General features: G+C 40.1%; 1 protein-coding gene across 9 annotated transcripts in view; it reads right to left on the bottom strand.

Annotated features, from left to right (window-relative positions):
- PHF14 (PHD finger protein 14) overlaps positions 1–25,189 on the bottom strand; it is a 276,890-nt gene that overhangs the window by 95,160 nt on the left and 156,541 nt on the right. For 6 of the 9 annotated variants that reach the window (XM_061586426.1, XM_061586424.1, XM_061586430.1 and 3 more), the window contains exon 17: positions 4,508–4,625. In XM_061586426.1, coding sequence (XP_061442410.1) covers positions 4,508–4,625 — 118 coding nt within the window. Of the gene's footprint in view, positions 1–4,507; positions 4,626–12,823; positions 14,299–15,900; positions 15,974–25,189 lie in introns of those variants that run through there. The other 3 variants (XM_061586431.1, XM_061586432.1, XM_061586433.1) reach the window with 3 other exon arrangements.

The raw sequence follows: 25,189 nt of genomic DNA on the forward strand, positions 1-25,189 counted from the left end.
TAGTCTGCCGCCAACAGGAAGTGCATTAGTTCTGTTTGCGCTGGCGAGACCCTCCCCTATATGAGGACGATGAGGTACCTCTGCGCCCTTGGTACTGACCTCTGCCCTGGAAACGTCGGTTCCAGGTTCCCCTGAAGGGACTGGAGTCATAAGATCGGAAGTCGCGGCCTTGTCCTCCAGGCCGCGTTCCTCGAAAGGGCTGGTTAGTGCGGAAGGGGGGAAATCGCCTGAAAGGCCTATGATCGATGTTCTTGACAGTGGCCAAAACCGGTTTGTGAGCGTCGTTGGGATCAACCAGCACTGCCTTTAGAGCTTCCTTGCCGAAGAGCAAAGATCCGGAGTAAGGTGCCCTGGAGAGATTCACTCTGGCCGTAGAGTCAGCTTGCCAGTGGCGAAGCCAGAGGGTCCATCGAGCGACTATCTGAGCCGTCATGGCTCGTGCCCCCAGTTGAGTGGAATCCAAAGTGGCATCAGGTACAAACGCCGCTGTCTTGCGCAACTTCATCAGTGACCTTCTGAGAGAAGCAGGATCAGGGTTAGGGTCCTCTAGAAAAGCATCCAGCCACATCATTGCTGCCCTGGAGAAGACGGAAGCTGATGCAGAGGCTCGCATGGAGAAAGCAGTGGCCTCATGATTTTTGCGGAGAGCGAAGTCTAATCTTCACTCAGTAGCATCCTTGAGTTGGTATTCTCCTTCCCTAGGCAAAAGAGATTGCGAAACTAGGCTAGCGATAGGCTCGTCTATGCCGGGAACGGCCAGCTTGGTGGCAAAGTCAGGAGCTAGAGAATAAAGTTTGTCAGCCAGATTCTTGAAGCGGCGAGTTTGAAATGGATGAGACCATTCTTCGGTGGCCAGTTTAGTGATGGGATCCGGCACCGGGATGTAATGCTCAGGAGGTGCAGGGGATTTGAGGACCCTGGCTCCTTTGATAGCTGGGGCCGCAGCTGATGGGGGCGCAGCTTGGAGACCAAGGGTGGTAACTACCCTGCGAGCTAAAGGTTGATAATCTGAGGCATTAAACAAGCGATACGATGTATCCTCCTCATGTTCCGAAGAGTCACTCCATTCATCTCCTTCAGCATGATCATCAAATGGTGACTCCTCCCCATATGAAGTGTCATCAATACATCTGCCTCTAGCTACGTCAAAAGGATTTGAGGAGCACGAAGGATTTGCCTCATGACCTACATATTGGTCCATAGTGTGTTGAGGTATTGCGGGAACTTGTGGTGGTGACTGCATTTGAGTAAAAAATGACAGCACGCCCTGAAGTTGTGAAAGAAACTCATGAGACAGCTGCAGCCCCGTTGAAGCAGATGGTTGTGCCTGATTAGGTGGGTCAGTGGGCTGTGACATAGGATAAGCCCTGGGCGGCAATTTGGGTGGAGGCTGGTTAAGTGTTGGCTGAGTAGGAAAGCCAGCAAAGTCCTCCTCATCGGAAGAAGTAGCGGGGGAGTGAAAGATATCCGTTAGCTGTTCCTGGACTGCTGTGGTGGGGGTCAGAACAGAAGCATAGCGTGGACGCTTGGGTTTGCTGTGGCTGGAAAGATGTTTAGTCATAGCCAGTGCTTTGGCATGCTTAGTCTTAGTTGCCTTATATGGTTGTGGCTTGGCTGTCTGAGACATGTCTGGCTGTTCCGCCATCTTGTATTCACTATGGGTGCAGTACACAGCCACAGCGGGGGCAGAATGTAGAGACCCGAACAGGCGCAGTACACGACCACAGAGGGCGTAGAATGCACTGGCAGATGGCTAAGTACACGGCCACAGAGGGGGCAGAATGTACGATGGTAACAGCGTCAAAATAATGCAGACTATACTTCAGGCTTGGTACACGGCCACAGAGGGGGCAGAATGTACAGTATAGACCGCCCTGGTACACGGCCACGGAGGGGGCAGAATGTACCGTTCAAATAAGTTGTGTTTTGTACAGGGGCAACTGGTTGGGCCACGGCCACAAGTGGGGCAGAATGTCCAGTTCAAACAGCTTGTGCAGTATCAGCTGACTAGTACACGGCCACGAGTGGGGCAGAATGTACAGTTCAAATAGTTTGGTGCACAGCCACAGCCTTGATGGAACAGTCACTGAAGTATATTAATCCGAAGGTTGTCAGAGCCAACAGCAGGAGACGTGTGGTAGAGGGGTCCGTTGAACTATGGAATCCTATCTGCAACACACAGGTAAGGAGCCCTTGCCAGCTAAACCCCCCTTGGTTAGTACAGAATAGACTGAAGAGAAAGGGCGGGAAAATAGGACAAACAAAATGGCACCCGCAATATGAGCGGGAAGAATATCAATCAAAATGGCGAAAAATGACAAGGGAGCAATGGCGAATAGCTGAGGAACCCAGTTACTACTGAGAGTGAGTTGCGAAGCACAGCCTTGAAAATGCTGCGGCTGCGGGGCTAATAAGCAAAATCGCGGCTCAAACGTCCAGCAGAGAGGCTCCGTCAAGGACGTAGGGAGGCCGGTGAAAAAACAATGAAGCGGCTGAGGTAATAGAGTTGCACTAGCCGCAGCCACCGGCTGCAAAGACCGTCGCGGCAAGGATTAAAACGGCCGCCAAATGGGTCCGTTAAAGGCGAGCAGCCCGAGGAAGAAATCACCAAGTGGCAAGGCACGAGAGCCGCAGCTGCAGGCTCCAGTGGAGGGGAAGGACGTAATGGACCGCCGAGAAAAAGCAGCCGCGGTCAAACCGGTAGGCAACCCAAAACGGCCAGGGGCTAAGCAGAGAGAGGCCGCCAAGCGGGCTCCGAAGGGGAACCAGCGCCGTGAACAAAGCCGGGAGCTGCAGCCGCAAGCTCCCGCCTGAGAGAAGAGAGAGAACCGCAGCCGCGGTCTCTTCAAAGGCCGTGATACTAAAGGCTTGGGAGGGAAACGGTCCAGGCAAAGGAGAGACTCCACCCAAGGATTCCCCGGGAGTAACAGACAAAAACGAGTTAAATACAGGACAAGGGGAAGGGAAAAAGTGGAATACACATAAAACAGAACCTCCACACCCTGTCACAAACTCACGAAAAACACAAAAGAACTTAGCTACGCTATAGAAATCTCAATCTTGTTCGTATGAAGGCAAGAATGAACTGGAGAGTGGGAGGGGCTTGACGCCCCTAGTCTTGACTTCGAAAACATTCTTGCCTTCGCACGATAGGTGGAGCTAATACCCGCAGTGATGGCCGGCCTCATATGGAAAATAACTATGCTGTTAAAACAACTTTCATCTAAAGCAAGGTGTTATTCAGCAGGATGGATCTGGATTGTACAGAAGAGCATAAAGTGTTTTCAAAATGAGTAAACACTGCCTTAAAATGATAAACCCTGGTGTAACTAAACAGAGCCACAAGGAGTCATCATAAGACGATTTTTCTGGAATATTTGCTCATTTAAATGCGATTGAACTGGCCCATGCTGAAAACAATGCAACAATCTATGATTTTGTCATATCAAAGATCTGGTGTTTTCAAGATGTAATGATTTTGGCAAGAAGTTCTCAGTTACTAACAGGCCATTTTAAGTCATGCTATAGAAAAACTGTTTTAGTGTAAAAGGCTGCCCAGATTTCTATATCCATTTTAATTCATCCAGACACTGAACACTGCATTCAAGTGGCTTTATCCAAAGCACAGTGAACAGTTAATTATTCTATAGCAAAATTGTGTCTTGTTAAGGAAGATTGATTTTATTATGAAGTGACTTTGCAGTACAAACTTTATTCTTTAATTTGTAGGAGAAAATTGCAACTTAAAAATACATTTTTGCTTTGTGGGTTTTCTATAGCTATAGTTTAGTAAATAAATCTTTTAAATAGTATACTGGACAAGTCTCCTTTTCAGCATACAGATCATTTCAACATCATTTTATATAAACTGTACAATGACAAGCTATCTAATATTTATAAATAAATAAACATATTAAACGTTCACAGTCATCAATAGCATATTCATCTCTCCAATTAAATTTTCAGTCTCTTTAAATGCCTTTATAGATTTGTAGAAAGACAAATTCTAAACTAAAATATACAGAATATAGACTCTCTATAGTAAAATAGCTTAGCAATATGATATTGTTGGAATCCAACTAAGAAAAACTTAGGGTACACCCTCTGAAATAAATGGATTTAAGTTACATACATCTGTCGATTTCAGTGGGTCAGCTCCCAGTCTGACTTAGCTGGATATCACTCTGTGATGCAAAATATATTCCACAAACACTCATCATTAAATTTTAAAAAGCGTAAACTATTCCACAGTTAAGAATACAACAAAACATTCTGAATAATTCTGAGCTAGTAAAAATACATGAAGAAAACATTTTCAGAAACATTAAACTACTCTTTACAGGACAAATGAATTGTGTGACTTCCCACTAGCAGAATAACACAACAAGGTAGAAAATCCTTTTTATTGCATTTTTTTTGTTCACATAGAAGCTCACAATGAGTTGTTGTAAAAATATTTTCTAAACACTCATTTTTGTCTGCATTATCACAAGACTTATTAACTTACCTTGGAGGACGTAGAATCACACTCTTGACAAATCCACCCATAGCCAGTTTGTTTGGGAGACTTTTTCAAGGGAGGGTCCAAACAACCAAAATGATAGCACAGTCTGCATTCATCACATCTGTATTAGAAACAAATTCATTTCTTTAATATTCAATACCAAATTCATATGCAAATCTATATAAAACAAATAAAACAAAACAGGGTTATCAAGAGAACCAGAACATGCAAACTGCAGAAATTTGTCTATTAATAATATTATAGTAGCCAAAGATTTTACAAACAACTGTGCTTTGTGTATTAAACGTTTTCCAAGTAGAGTTGCAATATTTTAAACTACAGTTGAATATGCTGGGATATGCAAACAGGCAGGGAAGATTTGCCTATGCACTGGAGCCCATAGCCGATTTATCAGTCAATGTAAATGTTATGTATTAATACAGATTTAACAGTTAATGCCTAATTTTGTAGACAGTGTAGCAAAATTTCAGCTACTTTGTGACGATGCAGCATTTTAAAAGTATTTCTCTTACATATCTGGTAACTTTATTTACAGCATGTTAACTTATTTTCCAGCCAAACATTTCTCAGTATCTGAATTTGTAAAGAAGTGTTCGCAGATGCACTCTTTAGGCTATGTTTTTAGTTTTAAAATTCAACCTTTGATATTTTCTATGCTAAGTTTTTGTGATCTGTAAGAGATGCTATGCTCGTCAGTCTGTCTATTTGAGTGTTGAGAAGGATGGCAACATGAGACAGGATGTTTCCAGTGATGACATCCTACTTATGGAACTCTCTCCATTAGACTATCTACCACATTGATCGCATTTATAAATATTCTAAAAGTGCATTGGAGAATAATGAGTGTCAGGTCCCATATTGGAAATTTTATCTGCTGCTGTTTTATTGAAGATGTTTGGTGGTTGTTTTAATTATTTTGATATTGTATTATCAAATTGTATTGTATTACGTTGTTAGCTGCCCTGGACTTCTGGAAGGGTGGGATGCAAGAATGATAAACAAACGAATTAACAAGTAAGCTAAAACAAGCAGAAAACCAAAAACAGTTGCCCTAGATTTTCTTGCTCAAAACTGTCCTGCCACCTCTAAAAAACATTTTTTAAAAGCAAGGGGTTTTTTTTGGTCAAAGGCTACAATGCTATGTTCACTTTTTGGATGTAAATCTCACTGAACGCCGTGGAACCCACTTCCAAGTAAGCCTACATTGCTTAGTCCAAAACATATTTACATTATACAATACAGAAGACTGTATGGCTGTGGCCAAGAGGAAGAAAGTAATGTACATTGAACTGAAACAAAAACTGAACAGAGACATGCATTTTCAAAACCAAATTTAGTGCAATTTCTTCACATAAGGAACTAGCCAAAAAAACCCTTAAGGCTTAATACTGTCAGCAAAAATGGATATTAAATGCCATACCATTAACACACATAGTATTTAAAAATAACATTTACATTCACAGCAATCCAATCTAACATATATTAAAATAAGCAATATATGACAGAGACTGTATGCTTTAATAGAAATGCAGTTTTTTTTCTGAAGAGTTGAAGATGGAATGATAGACCTATCGCTGCCCACATGATGTAGAGACTTAGGTTTTTGAAGCACTACAAAAACCTGAACAGCCTATTAGAACAAAAATGACAACTGGACAAAGAAATTACTGGGCAATGGTGACTGTATCATACCACCTTCAGCAATCATAGGCATAGCTCAGACATAGCCATATTGGTCTAATAATTTTTATGCTATTAGAATGAGATCAAGTGTTGTGCCTATGTGCTCTCTCTTCCCCCTTCCTTGCACACCACCATGTATAAACCTGAATCAGATCCTTGTTTGCTATCTTAGTCTGTAGTCAGAGATTAGACTACACTTGCCTGGTTCAGATGGAATAGGAAACTGGTTTAACAAACTCTCGGACTAATAAGTCATTGTTTATTAGATTGTGATGGTTATGTCTTCAGAATGCCTATGACAGCTGAAGGCGGTATGATACAGCCACCATTTCCCATAGCATACACTGTATTTTATTTTGTCTTAATGCTATCAAATTCATAAAAAGCAAGGGATGGGGTGGATGCTATTTTAAGTGCAGAAAAGGGCACCACAGAAAAGGGCACCCCATCACTTTTGCCACCCATGCTGCTTCACTCAGCATGTTTTTCTCATGGTGGGCCCCTGAGACCAGGAGTAACACACACTGGTAGAAAGGCAGTAGGGGAGGTTTTTTTTGAGAGAAGGGGTAAAGGATGAAGAGGGGGTGAATTCAACTTCTCACTTGTTTCCACCAGGGCTGTACTCCCCAACCCACTATGGCCTGATTTGCATGTCACATTAAACCATAGTTAAAAATAAACTATGGTTTAATGTGAACAAGCAGAATGCTGGTGTACACTGCTCAAACGTCCCTGCTTAGCTCCTCTCTTGCTTCTGCTATTGCCATACTGTGGAGGAAACTGGCTTTGCATGCGAACCAGTGCCCAGTGGTTTGTTCTTGGCTTACTTCATGTAGTTGTTTGGGAGAAACAACCCACGAGTGCTGGTTTGAGCATATAATGCTTAGACAAACCTTGTTATTTGTTGCTCCAGGCAGGGCAGAGAGGAGCAGGAGTGATTGCTGCTCATTCACAGTAAGCCATAAACTAGGGCTGGACAACCTTTTTCAAACCAAGGACCACATTTCCTTCTAGGCACCTTCCGAGGGCCATGTTGTAGGAGTGTGTGGGATCAGAGGGAAAAGAGGGAACAGCAACAAATGAAAAAATTACCACTGTACAGCAGGCAAGTTTCCACACACCCCTCTCTATCCTTCATCCAGACAAGCAAGAAGTATTATGAGTTCAAAGACACATTCTAGCCAGGCAAAAAGACTCAAAGTGCAAAGCCAGTGAAGGTTGTGGCCTAGGGAGAGTTCTAATGGGCAAGGAAGAGAGATTTGGAGGGCTGCATTTGGCCCATGAGGCTGCTGATACCATGGATTAGTATAATGCGCAAAGCAGGCCATTAGCCACATGATTAACAGGAGTCTGCTCCACAAGTCTCACAAGCCCCACAAATGTCTGAATCCTGACAGCTTAATTTTATACACTTCTGTGATTTGTTTGGTTGTAATGTCAGCAGGATAATGTAACATGTTGTTGACACTGTGCTGGTGTTGCAACTGGCATGTAGCAAATGCTAAGATTAAGTCTGCAAGCTTAAGCCCTCCGTTTCTTAAAAAAAGCAAACCCTGAGATTAAAATGAATGCACAACTAAAAGGGCAAGTTATATGTAAAATCAATATATTTGGTTAAATAACAATTAACACCTGAAATACCATGAGAATATAAACAAAAATGAAAATCATCTTCCTCCTTCATGCCAGATAGTTAACTAAGGCTGCAATTCAATACACGTCTACTGCTGCGATCCAATACACTCTTACCTTGGAGGAAGCCCCATTGAACCCAATGGAGTTTACATCTCAGTAGACATGTATTAGATTGTAACCTTAGTTGCTGAATTCTAGTTTTAAACAGTCACTACCAGCCCAAGGCATTATGTTTCCTGAGGCAGACTAGCAAATGCCACCCCGTCCCCTCCTCCTTACTGTTGCTCCCCCCCCATTTTTCCATTGCAGCAGTGACAGTGCAGGTGCTTCACAAACTCTCTAGGTGGCCATCTCACCCCATAATGCCATGCTCTAAAGGAGAATCCTACCTCATGATGTAGGGTGCTTCTTAAAATGAGCCACTGGGATGATGGGGCAAAACAGCCTCAGGTACCTCTAGGATTGCCACTGGCTGCCTTGCTGCCACAGCAAAAATACTGTTTAAAGTTTAACAGTAAGCTGTTAAAAACTTTGAGCAGCATTTTTGCTACTGCAGCAAAGCAACAGCTGCTAGCAGACACATCCAAGCACCAGCCTGGCCTTTTCTTTGTTGGGAGCAAGTGGCCCATGGCAGAGATGCAGACATGCCTATGGACAGCCCTAGAGTTGGGCCGTTCACAGTGGCGGATGGGCATGATGATCCACTACCCCTCCCAATCCACTGCCTGAGCCAAGAGGCTCACCTTGGCTCATGGAAGCAACAGCTCTGTAAACAGTGTAAATTGGTCAGACAAACGGAAGGAGAAACTGTGGAAACCTCTTCTCTTTGTTTCTGTCAGACTGAGAGGTTAAATAATAATTTAAAAAAATTAGCAGCTGATAGAAAATACTTTTTCACACACAAGAATAAAGAATTGAGGTCAAGTATCTCGGCATGGCAAGAAAAGTTGATTAGATGCTTCCATACCTGAAACACGTCTGTTTTGTTCTTTAATAAAGAGATCTCCATCTGCTCATGCCCTTGGAAATCTTTCAGCAGTTCAGCCTGCTGTGCTCAAACCCCACATAAGTCTGTATTTTCCTGTTCATAATTAGCTAATTATGCTCTCATCAATATTGTAGATCCTGATTTTACCATGTAAATCAGATAAATGAGATAATGGCTGGGGGGTCAATCTCATTTTATTTACAAAGCCTAGCACTCACATCCAATTTCATTACATTGAGCCTACCTGCAGAGAAGGGAATGTTATCAGCTGGTCTGCAGAAGGTTTAGAATGAACACAGAGGGTGAGGGGTGGGGCACCTGGTCTTGTGTAAATGAAGAGCTGAAGAAAAATGTATTTTGTATATTTGTAAGTCACTGTAGTTATTTGCGAGAAACACAGCTCTGAAGAATTAAAATGTATTTTGTATGTGTAAGAGAGCCACAACCATCTTTGGCTCTAAAAGTAATCACCTAAAAACTAAAGATTAAGCTTATTAATAAAGAAAGACAACTTCACAAATATTGCTTTGGAAACAGTAGAAAATCTCTCTCTATATATCATGGAACAGTGCCTACAGAGTTATTTGCATAGAATACAATTAAAAAACAATGTTTAATTTTCAATACATCCTGATAGTGCTACATATTATGACTTTACAATAAGATATATAGAAAATTGCCATAACATGAAGCAGTAAATTATTGTTCTTAACTGGCAACTGAATACCTAACTGGGATCCTTTTAAACTTCCACTTCATCCAGTTTAGGATTTTACACCAGCATAAGGGTAATGGGCAAGGTCACTTTTAAAATGAAGCATAAGCAGATGCTTTGAGCTGCAGATCCCAGAAGGAGTACCATTTCGTGCCACCAGTCTCCATCTCTATGTATTAATTAAAAATAAGCTTTAGCATGACAACAGCACTGAGACAGGTATGTGTCACTTACATTTTTCTTTTTGGTTCAGGTTTAAAGCTGGGTCTAGGATAAATCTAAGTCAGATATAAAGCAAGATGAATGCCATCTGTTTAGTAAAACTATCCCATCATTGGGATATTCTAATACAAAATATGAATTCTGCAGTTAAGCCTGCAAGTGTCCTCTCTATGCTAATAATTTCTAGAACCAAATCTCTAAGTTTAACACACCTATTTCCTGACAGGATAGGATATCTTCAAAGTACTATGGTGCCTCAGCATTTGCAAAAGCAGAATTTTAAAGTCAAATGCCATCCAATAACAGTGTACCCCTGGCAGCCCACTGTGAACTATGTAAAGTACTTGTTGCAAGTACCAATACAAATACAGATCAGACTGGCACCATAACACATGTTCTGCTGTTGAGTAATAAGGACACTACTACATCTCAACATGGTTCAGTGCAGTTTTCTTTAAAATAGATGTCCCATTATTATAACACTACCAAATGCAATCTGATGTAAGACACAGACAGGAATGTTAACTAAAAAGCATATTAAGTTTAGTCCTTGCATTTAAAGTTTTATACTGCAATGCTTTACAATGCAATGTTTATTAGACACACAGAGTCCAGTAATACAGATTAGCTGCTGAAGGCTAATTTTTTTTAGTACATTTGTATGTGGTGACACAGCAACAATGCTGAACCAAAAGCCATATTGCCAACAAAAACTTTAAAAATGACAAGTACAAAACTACATGCAAATTCTTGAGCAGCAACCCTGTTTATTAAGAACTTTCTGTTTTAGCTGTAAGTAAAATGTAGGCTCACCCACATTCTGAGGGTACAGAATTCATAGTCATTTTTGATTATTTACTTTATCTTTTATGAAGTCAAATGATCCCCTTTTAACTGAAGGGGCTATATTCCTCATGATTTTGAAAGTAGTCTCTGAAGCTAGACAAAGAAACAAAGTCTGAAAACTGAAGACAAGTAGTGTTTCATGTTTCTCTATAAGCCAGAAATGTGTATATGCACTGTTGCTCATTAGGCATTCTTTTCAAAGCAGGCCATTGGCCTGATCTAGCAGGCTCTTCTTATGCTCTTATGTTTACTTACATGAAATTAAAAGGTGAAATAGAATTTACACACACTTCCCCCACAGTTAAACACTGTAATAGAGCAGTTGCACAACTACTACTGCTCCCACGCAAATAAAACTTTGGAGTTGTCATGATCTCCTATTGTCCTATAGACTCTTAAGCCATCTTGCAATAGTTCCTATTGTTCAATAGACTCTTAAGCCATCATGTAAAATGAAGTGGGACCCCTTTGCATTTCATAAGCAATAAGGTTTTAAAATGAGCCAGTCCACAATAAAGTTCAAATATATAAATATTTCCACACCCCACTGGAATTTTTGAATAGTGTATAATTTGCAAACAGGCATGGAATTATTTGCTGCTTTATGTCTGCCTTTACCAGTAATATTAGTATATCTCCTATCATATTAATCTGTTCTAATCACACAGATATTTTGAACTCTTGACGGCCACATTATTTCATAAAAAAGTTATTCTTCAGCCTTCAGCTGTGCTGGCTGGGGCTGATAGCAGTTGTGGGCTAAAGAATCTGGAGAGCACCAGCTTGGAGAAGGCTGTTGTACTCTTACCAAGTATAAATTTGCACTCTGAAAACCAGTATGTTTTGTTTGCAATTTACATATATATTTTAGCTTATTTGCTGCACTAAACTTGCCTCAACAACAATTTATCAACACTTGATCAAAGAATGTATGTTAATTATAACTTAAGGTTATTCAGTCTAACCTCTCCATATATCTACAGTAAGTACTTTGACTGTAGATCCTAAGTTGTCTGAAAAAGTATTAGGCTGCAATCTTACAAGGCAGTAAGAGCCACTGTGCTCAATGGGACTTGCTTCTACATAAACATGCATAGGATTGTGCTGTTAAACACCTTCTTTAATGTTATTTTATACATCAATTCACAGAAAGCTGTATTGAGATTAAGTTAGCCACACTTAGGCTCTACTGAAATCAATGGGACAAAATGAATCATGACTAACTTTTTCCATTGATTTCAACAGGACCTAATTACAAGTAACTTCGTCTGTATCCATCTAAGAAACACACTTTCAGGGCACCCAAAATTCACTTCTTTATATATGAAGTGGTTATACCAGGAAGTATAAAGAACACTTTTCAAACTTCTCAAAAAAATAAATAAAAATAAATCAGTTTCATAACACAAATAACTAATTGTTACAAAAATTTAATTTGAAAGATGTATAACTTAAAACAAACCATCACCACTGCCACTGCCATAGGCTGCATAACATATCAGCTATAAAATATGCAGTCAATCTGTACACCACCACCTTAATTATGATTTTCCAAATCCACCCAAATGAAGAATTCAGCATGCACAGTGAACAAGGAAGTCTTGTGTGGGCAGGTTTCCTCAGTAACTTCATCCCTTTACAAGGACATAGCTACTCTTACACAGAAAGTAAAATCTATGTATTTATGTAAAAAAAACCCTACTTCCCATGAAACTGTCCACGGCAATGTACAATAAGATACACAAAAATACAATTCCGGCATGGAAAGCCCCACATGCATACTGAAAGCCATACTACTTGCAAAGGATTGCTGGATGAATGCATGCCAGTCAATATATATTTGTTTTCTAGGGATTAATGTATTAATTATATCAGTAATTATAAACAGATATTTACTAACAACCTTTTCCTATTAAAAAGGAACATATGCTCTTTAAACTGTATTCAGGTTAAGACTAAAATTATATATGCATTTTCTCTTTTATTTTTTTAGAAAATACTTTTAAAAAAGGAAATGAACATGTAAATATAAATATTTCTTAATGCAGAATGAGCTTTATATTCACACTACCCTATGCCAATATTTATAGCAAATCTTAGCCAACACACTGGTGCATCTAGCCTCTTTTCAGCTGATTGTAATGTGTATATTTAAATCGAGAGCGTATCTTAATAGTATGACTTGACAAAACATTTATTTCAAACAGTATAACCAAGGAGATCAAGTTATTTTATTGAACATATCCAAATATGATACAGCCTCTAGCCATAACCATGAGAATACACTAATTTATCATTTCCTGCTATTTTATACAGCTCTTGTTATTATTGTAATTTCCATTTTATACTCTGATTATAAAATAACTTTAAACAGGAAATATACACTTGGTAAAATGCATCAAGATACTGCTGTATTATCACATATCAAGAATTTCCAAAACAATGGCTGTGATCCAACAAAGTGATCAATGCGCATAAGGAGAACATCCACTTAGTGGGAGGTTTCTTAGACATTTCTTGTACTGTGGAAGAGCCAAACCAACTTTCACATTAACAACACTGCTTGCCTTTTCAGCAATAAGAGCTGGAATACTTTGATAAATGAATACTTCAAAGGAACTTCATAGTTCTACAACCCCCATTAGTTACTATCTTTGTTGGATCGCAACTCATATACTTAAATGTTACAGATACAAATCCACAAACAGCTTCGTTCAAAGAAGGGTAACATTAAGTATTGAAAAATACTTATGCTGTCAAGTGAATAATTTGAAAACTGTATAAGTTTTACACCGAAACACAGAATATTATTTAGTATCTTTTGTTCAGTAACAATGACCAGCTTTTTGTTCTCTCCAAATGTTATGTAGGAGGTGTTCCTGGGTTTCAAAGAAAGCACCATCACCCAGAATAGACAAACCCACTGAGACAACAGCACAAGATTTAAATTTTCCTCTGTCACAACAGTGATCCAGAGCCAAATGTGTTTACTTGGTAAATCTTTTAACATGACATACTAATATGCACAAAATCAATCATTGTATACCAAAACCATTATTTTATCATGAAAGTGTGAAATGTTTTTACAGATATCTGATTGCCACTGTGCTGAACAATTTTACAAAAAACAAGCCTTTCACATATAGCTCCTGAACACATTATTTTATATAAGAATATGCTTATCAAGAGGCACAGAGAATAAATAGAGCAGCCAACAAATGACAAAACATTGCTTTTCCTATTCAATAATATCACATAAAGTATTTAAATCCCATAGGCTCCTGTCACTCTTCAGTGAGTCCAAATACTGTACATCATCATTTGCCAAGGAATCGCAATGGGAGACAAAATTACTTAACAGAACATTTCAGACAAGACATTTATCCAGTATTTTCCAGTAATGCACATATCAATGTGTCTGATTAGTGCAAAGAAAAAAATCAAGTAAATTAACTGCCTTGTCAGTCCAAGTAACATACCAATCGGTTACATTCTATAAGACCTGGCAAGCAAACCCAAGTTTTTGTCATGACTATGAATATAGAAGGGATAAATACACTGTTTTCCTTTAGTTTGTGTCCTATAGAAAGTCTTATCCACAGCTTAAAACCACATATATAAAAGTAGTTTCCAGGACTGCATCCGAGGATGAGTTGTGGCAGAGTAGTGTCTCATGAAGAGTATCTACACAGTAAAGTGATAAGAAAAAAAAGATTAACATTTACCATTTTTAACGGTTCTACTGAGTTATGAAACATTTCAATATCACAGCAGATTGAGACTGAAAAGAGACGATTTAGGATTAGTGTTACATTTCCAAGTGAATATGGACATGAAATAGCTGTTAAGTATCATCCATTTTTTCCTTATTCACTGTGCTTAAGAAAAGAAACTGTCATTTAGGTGTGGAAAATGGAGAGTGGTGACCGTTTGGCTATATACAAGATTTTAATTAAAATAGACATGATTATACAAAGAGAGCAGGCTTCTCCTTGTCAGAACTCTTAACTATATAGCATGATGATGTATGAGATGAACAATACTTCTTGTAACCAATCAGGGAGGGCAAGAACTGACTGACAATTACAAAGCAGCACACACAGCATTCTTATGAAGCAACTGTTTTATAATATACAATAGGACATCTATGAGTATTGAGCTGGATCCAGAGACATATGAATGGAACTCCACTTATACAATCGGGCTCTCCTGGCTCATTGCCTCAAAACTACACACCTGCACCACTGCACCACTGGGCTCCTGCTGGGAGGAAGGGTGGGATATCAATCAATCAATCAATCAATAAAAGCTTCTGAGGGTCAAGGGACCCATTTGAATGATGTCTGCTGAAGTAAAGGAACAGCAGTTCAGAAATTACATTTCTACTTGCACAAGACATCTCTGGATACAGGCCTCCAATTTACACATTCTTGCTTTTTCATGTTTATTAGGGAATGCAGCAAGTCAGGTTCACCATGATTTTTAGGGGGATGCTCTGATTTTATATGGCAGACACTGCATATGCCAATAATTCTATTTTCACTTAATTCTATTAACTTTCATATTTAAAACTTCAAGCTCAACCACTGTAGGAAAAAAGTTTTGGAAAACTTACAAGTGCTCTGATTAGATTTTGAGAAAAAAATACAACATCCTTGAACTATGCACTCATGCTGATAGCGATACTTTAACACAGAAATTTCTATTAAGGAGGAAATAAAAGACACTTACATATTTTACTTTTGACTTAGCAAGACTCAAACAAGAATATACAGTCCAACAGTGGGTATTATACTTCAAAGTAAAAAAGAAACATGAAAGATATTGCCAGGGCTTCAATGGATAATAACATGAAATAATTTGTATACAAAAATCAGCTGAATTCGTCTTATCCTGTCTCCACTTTAGAAAGATGACATGTAAAAGAATCCTAAGTCATACGCACCAAATAATGAGTTTTCTATTTATTATAAAATAATCCTTACAAACATAACACAAAAAATACAGAATTTTGATCAGCATGTGATGAGACCTTTTTCAATATTAAAGACTATAATAATAGAAAATTGCGAAGTCTTTCTTCTTTTAACCTACTGGTACAATGCTGATAAAGTGTGCACATAAAATGTATATGTATTTATTTTTTATATTTAGTCTTTGTATATTTGAAATGCAAAGCAAACACACACACACACTCCACTATCAGAATCACAAAACAAAATTAATCCAAGAAGACAACAGTGTGCACAAAACTGATTTATCTGTAAGAAACTGATTTTTGCCCACCTTGTCACAAGGTTCTTGATGCTATAAAGGTAATTTTGTCATTGGCAACCCTGAGTAATCTGAAAAGAGAAAACTGTGCCAACAAGTCACTCATCAATTGAATGGAAAGTTATTGACTGATGTAATTTCTCTAAGACATGATGAAATCTGAGTTCCTTTATTTACTGATATGCATATCTTCATTCTTCAGCTGCCAACTAATTCAATGTATGGAGAACTTCACCACTGAATACAAGCTTCTGTTGCATCTCCTTTCCTGTTACATTTCCTTTCACTTAGAATGAGGAAAATATTGCTGTGTTAATTTCTTGTACTCAATGTAGTTATTAAGTTCAAATGATGTCCTCCATTAGACTCTGGTTAAATTAAGGAACTGATGGCAACTGATTACATCTTAGTTAAAACAACAACAAGAAGAAAAACAAGCAATATTTTTCAATACTACCTCATCAAGGTCCCAGATTATAAATGTGAGGCCATCTGGCAGTATAAACCTGTTGATCCTATTTGTACTATATGAAATTTTGTGAGCAACAAATACATGTTACCAATGAAACAAGGATTGCTATAGTTTTACGTTTATCCTGATATTAATTCTCTTTGGTTCCTTCTTAGTTCCATCTATGTCATATCTTCTACAACTTAGGCCCCAAATATCTGAAAGACTGGCTCCTTTCCTACAGACCCTTTTGGGTATTAAGATCAGCAGAGGGAGCCCTCTTTGTAGTTCCACCACCCTCAGAACTTCTGGGTGGTGGTGGCAGCCTGGGAGAGGGCATTCTCTGTGGCAGCTCCTAGGCTATAGAATTCTCTCCCTACTGAGATGCATCTGGCACCTTAATTATATACTTTTCTTCATGTGCTGAAGACGCACCTCTTTATCCTGGCCTTTGACACCTGAGATATGTGTTTTCAGGGCCCATTCTATTCCAGTAATTTGTTTTAACTGTTTTTAATATTTAATTTTAAATTGTTCTAGCCCGCCCTGGGACCTGCTGGTGACTGGTGATGGGGATGAATGGTGATAGGGCTTCCCTGCCATTTAGAAAGGCCTCTAAACATAATAGCTATGTTTGTAGACTGGTAGTAGTATTATCAGATGCTAAAATAAGCTTGGGTATGGGATTTTGTTCACATATCTTATCATGTCTTCATCATGAATCAGTGAGATCTACTATCAGGTTTTCTAGAATTGATAAAATGATCGTATAAGGGTAATTACATTAAAATATATTCATTTTTTTTCTCCAAAACAATACTGATATCTGTGATTCTTTTGCGTATCAGAAGAAACACTTCAGAAAAGGCTTATTTTCCATTGGGTATCTTAGATTTCCAGATACTTCAACAATCTATTTCAGTTGTCTGATAGAATGCTCTCATCGTTAAAAAAACCCTCAACTATGATGTCACTATGTGGCTTGGAGAAATAAAATATACTTTCATTACTGAGTCATAAAGTATTTATCTACTGGCACAACAAAAGTTTGAAACATATCCCTATTATCTCATGATTAAATCAAAACTTGTTCTATCCACTATTTAAGCATATGAATGATCATTAAAGTAACAAGCATTAACAAAAATGTCACCTAACCCAACACCCATGAATATTGACACTGCTGCCTCAAGCCACAAAGTAATAATCATAAGAAATCTAGATTATAATGTGCTACTGCAGAAACCAAGCGTTCTGTGAGAGGTATATTGATGAATGCAGCTCAATACCAAAATAGTTGTAAGCGATTTACAAAATATACAACCCATGTTACATAAACATTAAAATATTAAACATCCATAACTAAAAAGCTAAACTAAAAAAGGTGGAATTATGCAACCTATATAAATCATGAAAATCTGCATGTTTTCCCTGCTTCTATTAGTTGTGCCAAGGGACAAAGATCTATACAATGCATAAATATATATTTTTAGCACCCACACTATTTTGTGATTCTGTTTGTTTTTAATTGTTTTTAACACTGGGACCTCTAGGTGAAGGGTGGGCAATAAATGCTGCTGCTCCTCCTCCTCCTCCTCCTAATAACAGTAGTAGTGAGAGGCGGGCAGGCAGTGGTGGCGGCTGGCTCGGCCATTCCCCAGCTCGGCTCGGGCCGGCTCTGCAGTGGGTGCGAAGGCGCCTCCTGCGCAAGATGTCCACCCGCACACTGTTACCCACCATCAACGAACAGGACACTGAGAACATGGGGTTAAAACAACTACCTCCGGTGCTGGTGCTACTGGGCCAGGCCAGGTTGTGGGAGGAGGCGGTGGCCCGCCTGCATGAAGTGCCCTGGTCGAGCCGCTCCTCTCCCGGCACCACGCCACCCTGGTGTGCTGGCTGGAGGCCCACCTGGGCTACGGGGAGCACGTTGTCAGCCTCGAGCAGTTCTGCAAGGCCCTCGAGGCTTATGCCGGGCCTGCCGGAGACGGAGCAGGAGGGGAAGCCCCAGCAGCCACCACCGCAACTGCCGATGAGTGAGCCCGGAATGAAGAGATATGCTATCAAGATCGCATTTCATATCCAGCCATACCAGGGGCGTGACAACAACACAGTGCACAACAATGTGGAATACATCCTGGGCAAGTGGGTGCTCCTTGACCAAGAAATCCAAATGCCAAGTCAATTTCACCCACTTTGGAATGTGGCAACAAACTCTTGCTGGAGGGTCAAAAGGACAGGACAGACCCTTGTGAGGCTTGCATAGAACAAAAATGACATTTTTTTCTTAACAATGTTATTTGTTATTTAGTTTAATTTTTGTAAATTGTATTGCTTTTATTGATGTATTTTATACTTGTGTTTATTTTTCTTTGTAAGCCACCTTACTTATAATAACTAAATGACTACAGTAGCTGCAGATGACTCATGCCACAGAGTAAAACCACATTCTGTAAATAAATAATTATTCTACAGTGGCAGATGTCAACAACACAGCTGTTGGTGAACCCCAGTAGTGCTGTATAAAGTATGTCCCAGGGAGTGGGAATAATGGATTACAAAACACAGAAGAAAACTACCACAGCACTCTTGAAGTGGCATAACCACAAAAGCAAACAAAAAACTAATACAGGCAAAGTTATTTTCCACTACCTTATTTGGAGAAGTTGCTGGACATAGAATGAACATAAGAAGAGCCTGCTGGATCAGGCCAATGGCTAATGTAGTCCAGCATGCTGCTCTCATGGTGGCTAATGAGTTGCCCATGGGAAACACGCAAGCAGGACCTGAGTTCAAAGAACACTCTTCCCTTCTGAGGTTTCCAGCAACTGGTATTTGGAAGCATACTGCATTCGCCTATGGAGGCAGAGCATAGCCATCACGGCTATTAGCCACTGATAACTTTATCCTCCATGAATTTGTCTAATCCTCTTTTAAAGCCATCCAAGTCTGTGGGCCATCACTGCTTCTTGTAGGAGCAAAATCCATAGTTTATGCACTGTGTGAAGAAGTATTGCCTTTAGTCATCCTGAATCTTCCAGCATTCACTTCACTGGATGACCAACAAGTTCTAGTGTTATGAGAGAGGGAGAAAATGTTTTTTCTATCTAGTTTCTCCATGCCATGCATAATTTTATACACTTCTTTCATATCACATCTTATTTGGCTTTTCTCTAAACTAAAAAGCCCCAAATGCTGCAACATTTCCTCATAGGGGAGTTGCTCCATCCCCTTGATCATTTTGGTTGCCCTTTTCCGAGCCTTTTCCAGCTCTACAATACCCTTTTTGAGGTGAGGAGAACTGTGCACAGTATCCAAAATGCATTTGCACCATAGGTTGATATAACGGCATTATGATATCAGCAGTTTTATTTTCAATACTTTTCCTAAACATCCTTGGATGGAATGTGTTTTTCACAGCTGCCTGCACACTGGGTTGACATTTTCATCGAGCTGTCCACTACAACCCCAAGGTCTCATTCCTGGTCAGTCACCACCAATTCAGACCCCATGAGTGTATATGTGAAATTAAGACTTATTTGCTTCAATATGTATAACTTTGCCATTGTTACATTTGCCATTTTACCCCCCCCCCATTCACTCAGTTTAGAGAGGTCCTGGACCTCTTCGCAATCCCTTTTTTGTTTTAACAACTCTGAACAACTTAGTATCATCAGCAAACTTTGCCACCTCACTGGTGGATGGACCCCAATTAGCTTAGGTGTTTGACAATTCTACTCCCATTCAGTTCAATAGGGCTGCTTCTGACCCATCCTAGCTTAGGTTGCAATCCAATACACACTTACCTGGGAGTAAGTCTCATTGAACTCAATGGAGTTCTAAGTAGACTATTTATTTATTTATCATTACGTTTATATACTGCCCCATAGCCGAAGCTCTCTGGGCGGTTTACAGCACTTGTATTGGATTGCAGCCTTAGTAAGTTAAACACAGATTGGCTTGGGAGGGCTAAATTAAATGCACTTTTGAACATATTCCTATTTTTTTTTAGGGTGGGGGGAGGATTCTAAAACAGTAAAAGCCATATTTAGCCAAGAACCATAACATTGCCTCAAACCCACAAGGCCAACCATGTCATTATGAACCTTTCTAGCATTTGTGGAGAGCGGAAAAGTCCACATCGTTCCACATCTCTAGTTCAAAGGGATATAGATTTAATATGCAAACCTATATTTGCTGTAAAAAAATCCTTCACAGTACAACAATGTATCTGTAATAAGGTGAGCTCTCCTCTGGTTTTTGCCTTGTATTATCACTGAATACATATTTTGTTTGTCTTTAGAGATGCCTTCTACTGTCTAGTTCAGATAGGATCATGGATACTTTTATGAATAAATTGTTTTTCTTTCCTAGAGCATTCACAGTTGGCTTTTTATAGTTTTCTCCAATGCTGGCAGCTATGTTGGCTGTTAGTGAGAAATGGGAGTCATTTCTTTTCTTCATTTCAGGCACATTCTGAACTTCTTCTGTGACTAGCATGGAAGTTGAATATTTAAGTTCCACTATCTTAGGATCACTGGTTAACCCAAAGCTGACCTCTTCCAAAAACAGGGGGAAACCCTTATCTTCATCAATAAGATGTGGTGGTGGAGAAGGTGGAATTTTATCCTGACAAGCATCAGGTTCTCTTTCTTTCACTCTATAGCTTTGTCTTGGAAATGTCTTTTTCTCATTTCTTAGAATTGTTCAGATCAATTTTTGACAGCTCCCACATGGATTCTGTGACTTTTGGTAGTCTGTGGCTTTTCTCCTGAATTGTCATCTATCACATATGCTGACCAGCAGCCATGTATCTATCTTTCTTGCAGCATTTCTTTTATTAGACTGAATCTTTTTCAAATTGCTATGGCTGTTTCACTGCTCCAACTGCACATGCAATTAGCTGCTTCTTTGTAACTTCCTCATCACAGTCTCTCTTGGCTTCTGACATATCTTTATTACACTAGATGGGAAGCCCATATGTATTTGTTTCTCTCCTCTCCCCACAACCTCAATTAGAAAACAGTTTAATCTGATTACATCTATACTGAAGATAATGTTGCTAGTTTATTCTGTTCTATAAGCATATTTAAAGATGTGTGACTTAGAATCGAAAAGGATGAAAGTAGGGCCAAATGAAGGATAGTGTGTGACCATTTGTTTTATATCTCACAGTCTTAAAAACATTTAAAGTTACATAACACAGCCTGTCAAACAGTAAGTCCCAGTGAATGAAAAATCTACCAGCAATACTCACTTTCATGATATCTGTAGCTGAAATAACAATGATTAATAGGGCAAATTAAGTTATCCTATTTTAAATGGAACATCTTCTAATAATATTGATAGGGAAGGTGGAAACTCTCCCCTGTGCCATCTCCTTGCTAAATACATCAAACCTTAAGAGAATGTGCTACGGAAATGGGTGTCCACATAAAATGGGAACTGTATTTTATGGAATCACAGACCCTTTATTCTGATGCAGACCAACTGTTCTCCCCTGGGTGCCTGTGATTTGGCACCACTATGAAGCTCCTGTATTGTCAGATAACCTGGGTTTCAGTTCTGAATGCACATGGTCAAGTTAATCCTGTTTTGACAATAGCCAGCTGACCAGAATAGGCTTGCTTGACATGCATGTTCAGAATCATTAAGAACACAAGAGCACTCTCTAAATATATTTTTAATTGACATCAGATATGGTGCTTTTTCAAACCAATCTATTAAGAGACTCCTTGTTTTACTAGTCTCGTAACAGGTGAAGCTTCACCCTCATGTGCAATAGCATAGATAAATTTTTCACAATAATGGTACACTTTTCAGAAAAGCATGAGATTTTCATCAGTTTTGGACTAAAACTTAAGAAACCCTGTGGTTCTTGTGGGTTTTAGGGGATCTGTGAACTGGGTGCAAAAAAAAAATCAATTTCCAATGCTATAACATTGTATGGACTAAAACATGTAATCATTTCCAGATATGGGGACATGTGATACTGCACTTGTATGCACACACATAGCCAACATGCATAGAATTCACTAATAGGCAAAAAAACTTGCGGTTTAAGAATGTACCTATAGCCAACAGATATTTCTATCAAACTTTAAAAAGCAGGGAAAATGGGCAGCTATAGTGAATGCACCAGGGGAGCAGGAGACCTGGCCTCCTCTCTGAGATATTGTACTGCCCTACAAATTTGTCAAAATGCAAACACAATTTGGGACCATGGGGAAGGAGGAGGGGCGGGGGAAGGGGCATATTGGAGTGGGGCAAAGAAAGGGGGAGAGGAGGGCAGGTTTGATCATTTGCATGCTTATAGAGTTCAATGGTATTTACTTTTGTGCAATCATGCTTAAGATAGGTAAAACTGACCATGGGGAGGAGGAAGGGGATGGGAAGGGGAGGAGGAGGGAGGGGCAAGGGGAGGAGGAGGGAGGGGCAAGGGGAGGAGGAGGGAGGGGCAAGGGGAGGAGGAGGGAGGGGCAAGGGGAGGAGGAGGGAGGGGGATGGGGAGGAGGAGGGAGGGGGAGGGAGGGGCAAAGGAAGGGGGAGGGAGGGGCAAAGGAAGGGGGAGGGAGGGGCAAAGGAAGGGGGAGGGAGGGGCAAAGGAAGGGGGAGGGAAGGGGCAAGAGGGAGGGGATAGGAGGGAGAAGGGAGGGTGGGTTTGATCTAGGGTTGCCAGGTTCAGGGCCTGAGAATGATTCTGTATCTTTAAGAAAAGAGAAAATTCAGCCAAGAACAGGTTTTCTTGCAACACTGTAATGGAAAAAACCACAAGGTGAAATTCTCCCTTTCCCTGCACAACTTTTAAAGACACAGAAGACCTCTTGGAGGCTGGGCCTGGCAACCCTAGTTTGATCATTTGCATACTTTTTTAGTTCAATTGGATTTATTTCTGTGCAATAATGTATGAAAATGGAAATGGACTGCCTTCAAGTCGACCGAACTTATGGAAACCCTTTGAATAGGATTTTCATTGTAAATGGCATTCAGATGTGGTTTTACCATTGCCTTTCTCTGAGGCTGAGAGGCAGTGACTGGCCCAAGGGCACCCAGTCAGCTTCATGGCTGTGCGGGGATTTGAACCCTGGATTCCCAGGTCCTAGTCCAACACTGACCCAGGGGATGGGCAGGGAGGTAGAGGTGGAGTAGGTTGGGTGGGTGGGCATTGGGCAGAGGGGAAAACCCTTTCCTTTCCAAAAGGAAAACACTGTGAACAGTATCATTGCTTTTCAGCATTTCCCTCACCTTTTTATTCTACAGCAGGCACATGTAGCCTCTCACCCAAATTTAAACCAAAGCTGTCCCTGGCCACATTCACATCAGGCCTTTATTTCACTTTGGACACTAGGCTTCTCTCAAAGAATCCTGGGAAGTGTAGTTAGTGAAGGGTGCTGAGAGTTGCTAAGAGACGCCCTGTTCCCCTCACAGACCTTCAGTCACAGTGGCTGACTGTTAAACCAATCTGGCCACTGGAGCTCTGTCAATGGAATAGGAGTCTCCTCTCAGCACCCTTCACAAACCACACTTCCCAGGATTCTCTGAGGGAAGCCATGACTGTGTCACATGAAATCAAAGTCTGATGTGGGTGTGGCCCCCTGATTAGGCAACCCCAGAAGCTGTGAGGCTTTTAGAACACTGACAGTTGGTTCTTACTGAGCATGCCCCGCGTTATCATAGGGTTCCAGCCAAAATTTCTTAAATTAATAAAAAAATCAGCCATGCATTTTTTTAACTTTTAAAGTGAAGAAGATGAAAGTCAGAGTATGGGGCAAGGTCAGTATTAGGATTACAGGTACTCTGTGAACATGGCTGATTTTTAATGAATTTCAACAGATTATGAGAACTCTGACAGAAAAAAGTCCAAAAGGGCTCTGGGTTTTTTCCCTCTCTTTTTAGACTTTGAACTCTTGATTCTCTCTAACTGTTTTGTGTATCATCATGAAAATTGAGAGGGTTGCTAAGCAAGTGTTTCTGAGTTCAGGACTATATGTTTTGTAAGGTTCTGTTCTGAAATGAGCTTATAGGGAGGAGCAGTATGGCATGGGGATATTTTCAATTTAACATTATGGAATGCGAAAAATCATGGCTGTATAATAAAACACAGTGACTCACAATAATTACATACCTCATAAAAGCACCAAATTTACACCATTTATGGACAAGCTAAATGCAATCTTTTTCAGATATGGAATAACATAATATCAAAATATAAAACCATATAAAATGAAATAGAAAAGCATTCAGTTCTTATAAACCTGGACAGTATTATTTGTAGCCAACAGAGACATAGTATTTAAAAATGTTAGTGCATGTCCACATGTGTATTTGTGTCAAATTTCTAAAAGTTACAATTGTATGATTGTTAAAAGCCATTCTTATATTTTTAATTATTGATGAACTTGTATCATCAATTGCAAGGGTGGAGGACCAATTAAGATGGTCCGCCCCCGGAGACTAATGAATCCTGAAGGTTTTCAGAAGGCTCTGGGGAGTTTTCCGGCTGATAAAACTGACGCTCCTGTCGAAACCCTGGTCAATCTGTGGAATACGGAAATGACCCGGGCAGTTGACACGATCGCCCCGGTGCGCCCTCTTCTCTGCAGAGCTCAATTGGCTCCGTGGTTTACCCCGGAGCTAAGAGTGATGAAGCAAGAAAGGAGACGGCTTGAGTGCAAATGGAGACGAACTCCCAACGGCTGTGGTCTTGCACTTGTGAAGATCTCTACCAAGCTCTATGTGAAGGCGGTGAGGGCAGCGAAGAAGCAGTCATCTTCTAACCGCCCAGCGGAACTTTATAAGGTTGTTCGGGGACTTTTACACTCTGGTCCTCAGAACGCAATAATACCATCA

Source organism: Rhineura floridana, chromosome 10 (assembly GCF_030035675.1).
Source record: "Rhineura floridana isolate rRhiFlo1 chromosome 10, rRhiFlo1.hap2, whole genome shotgun sequence".
NCBI lineage: Eukaryota > Metazoa > Chordata > Lepidosauria > Squamata > Rhineuridae > Rhineura > Rhineura floridana.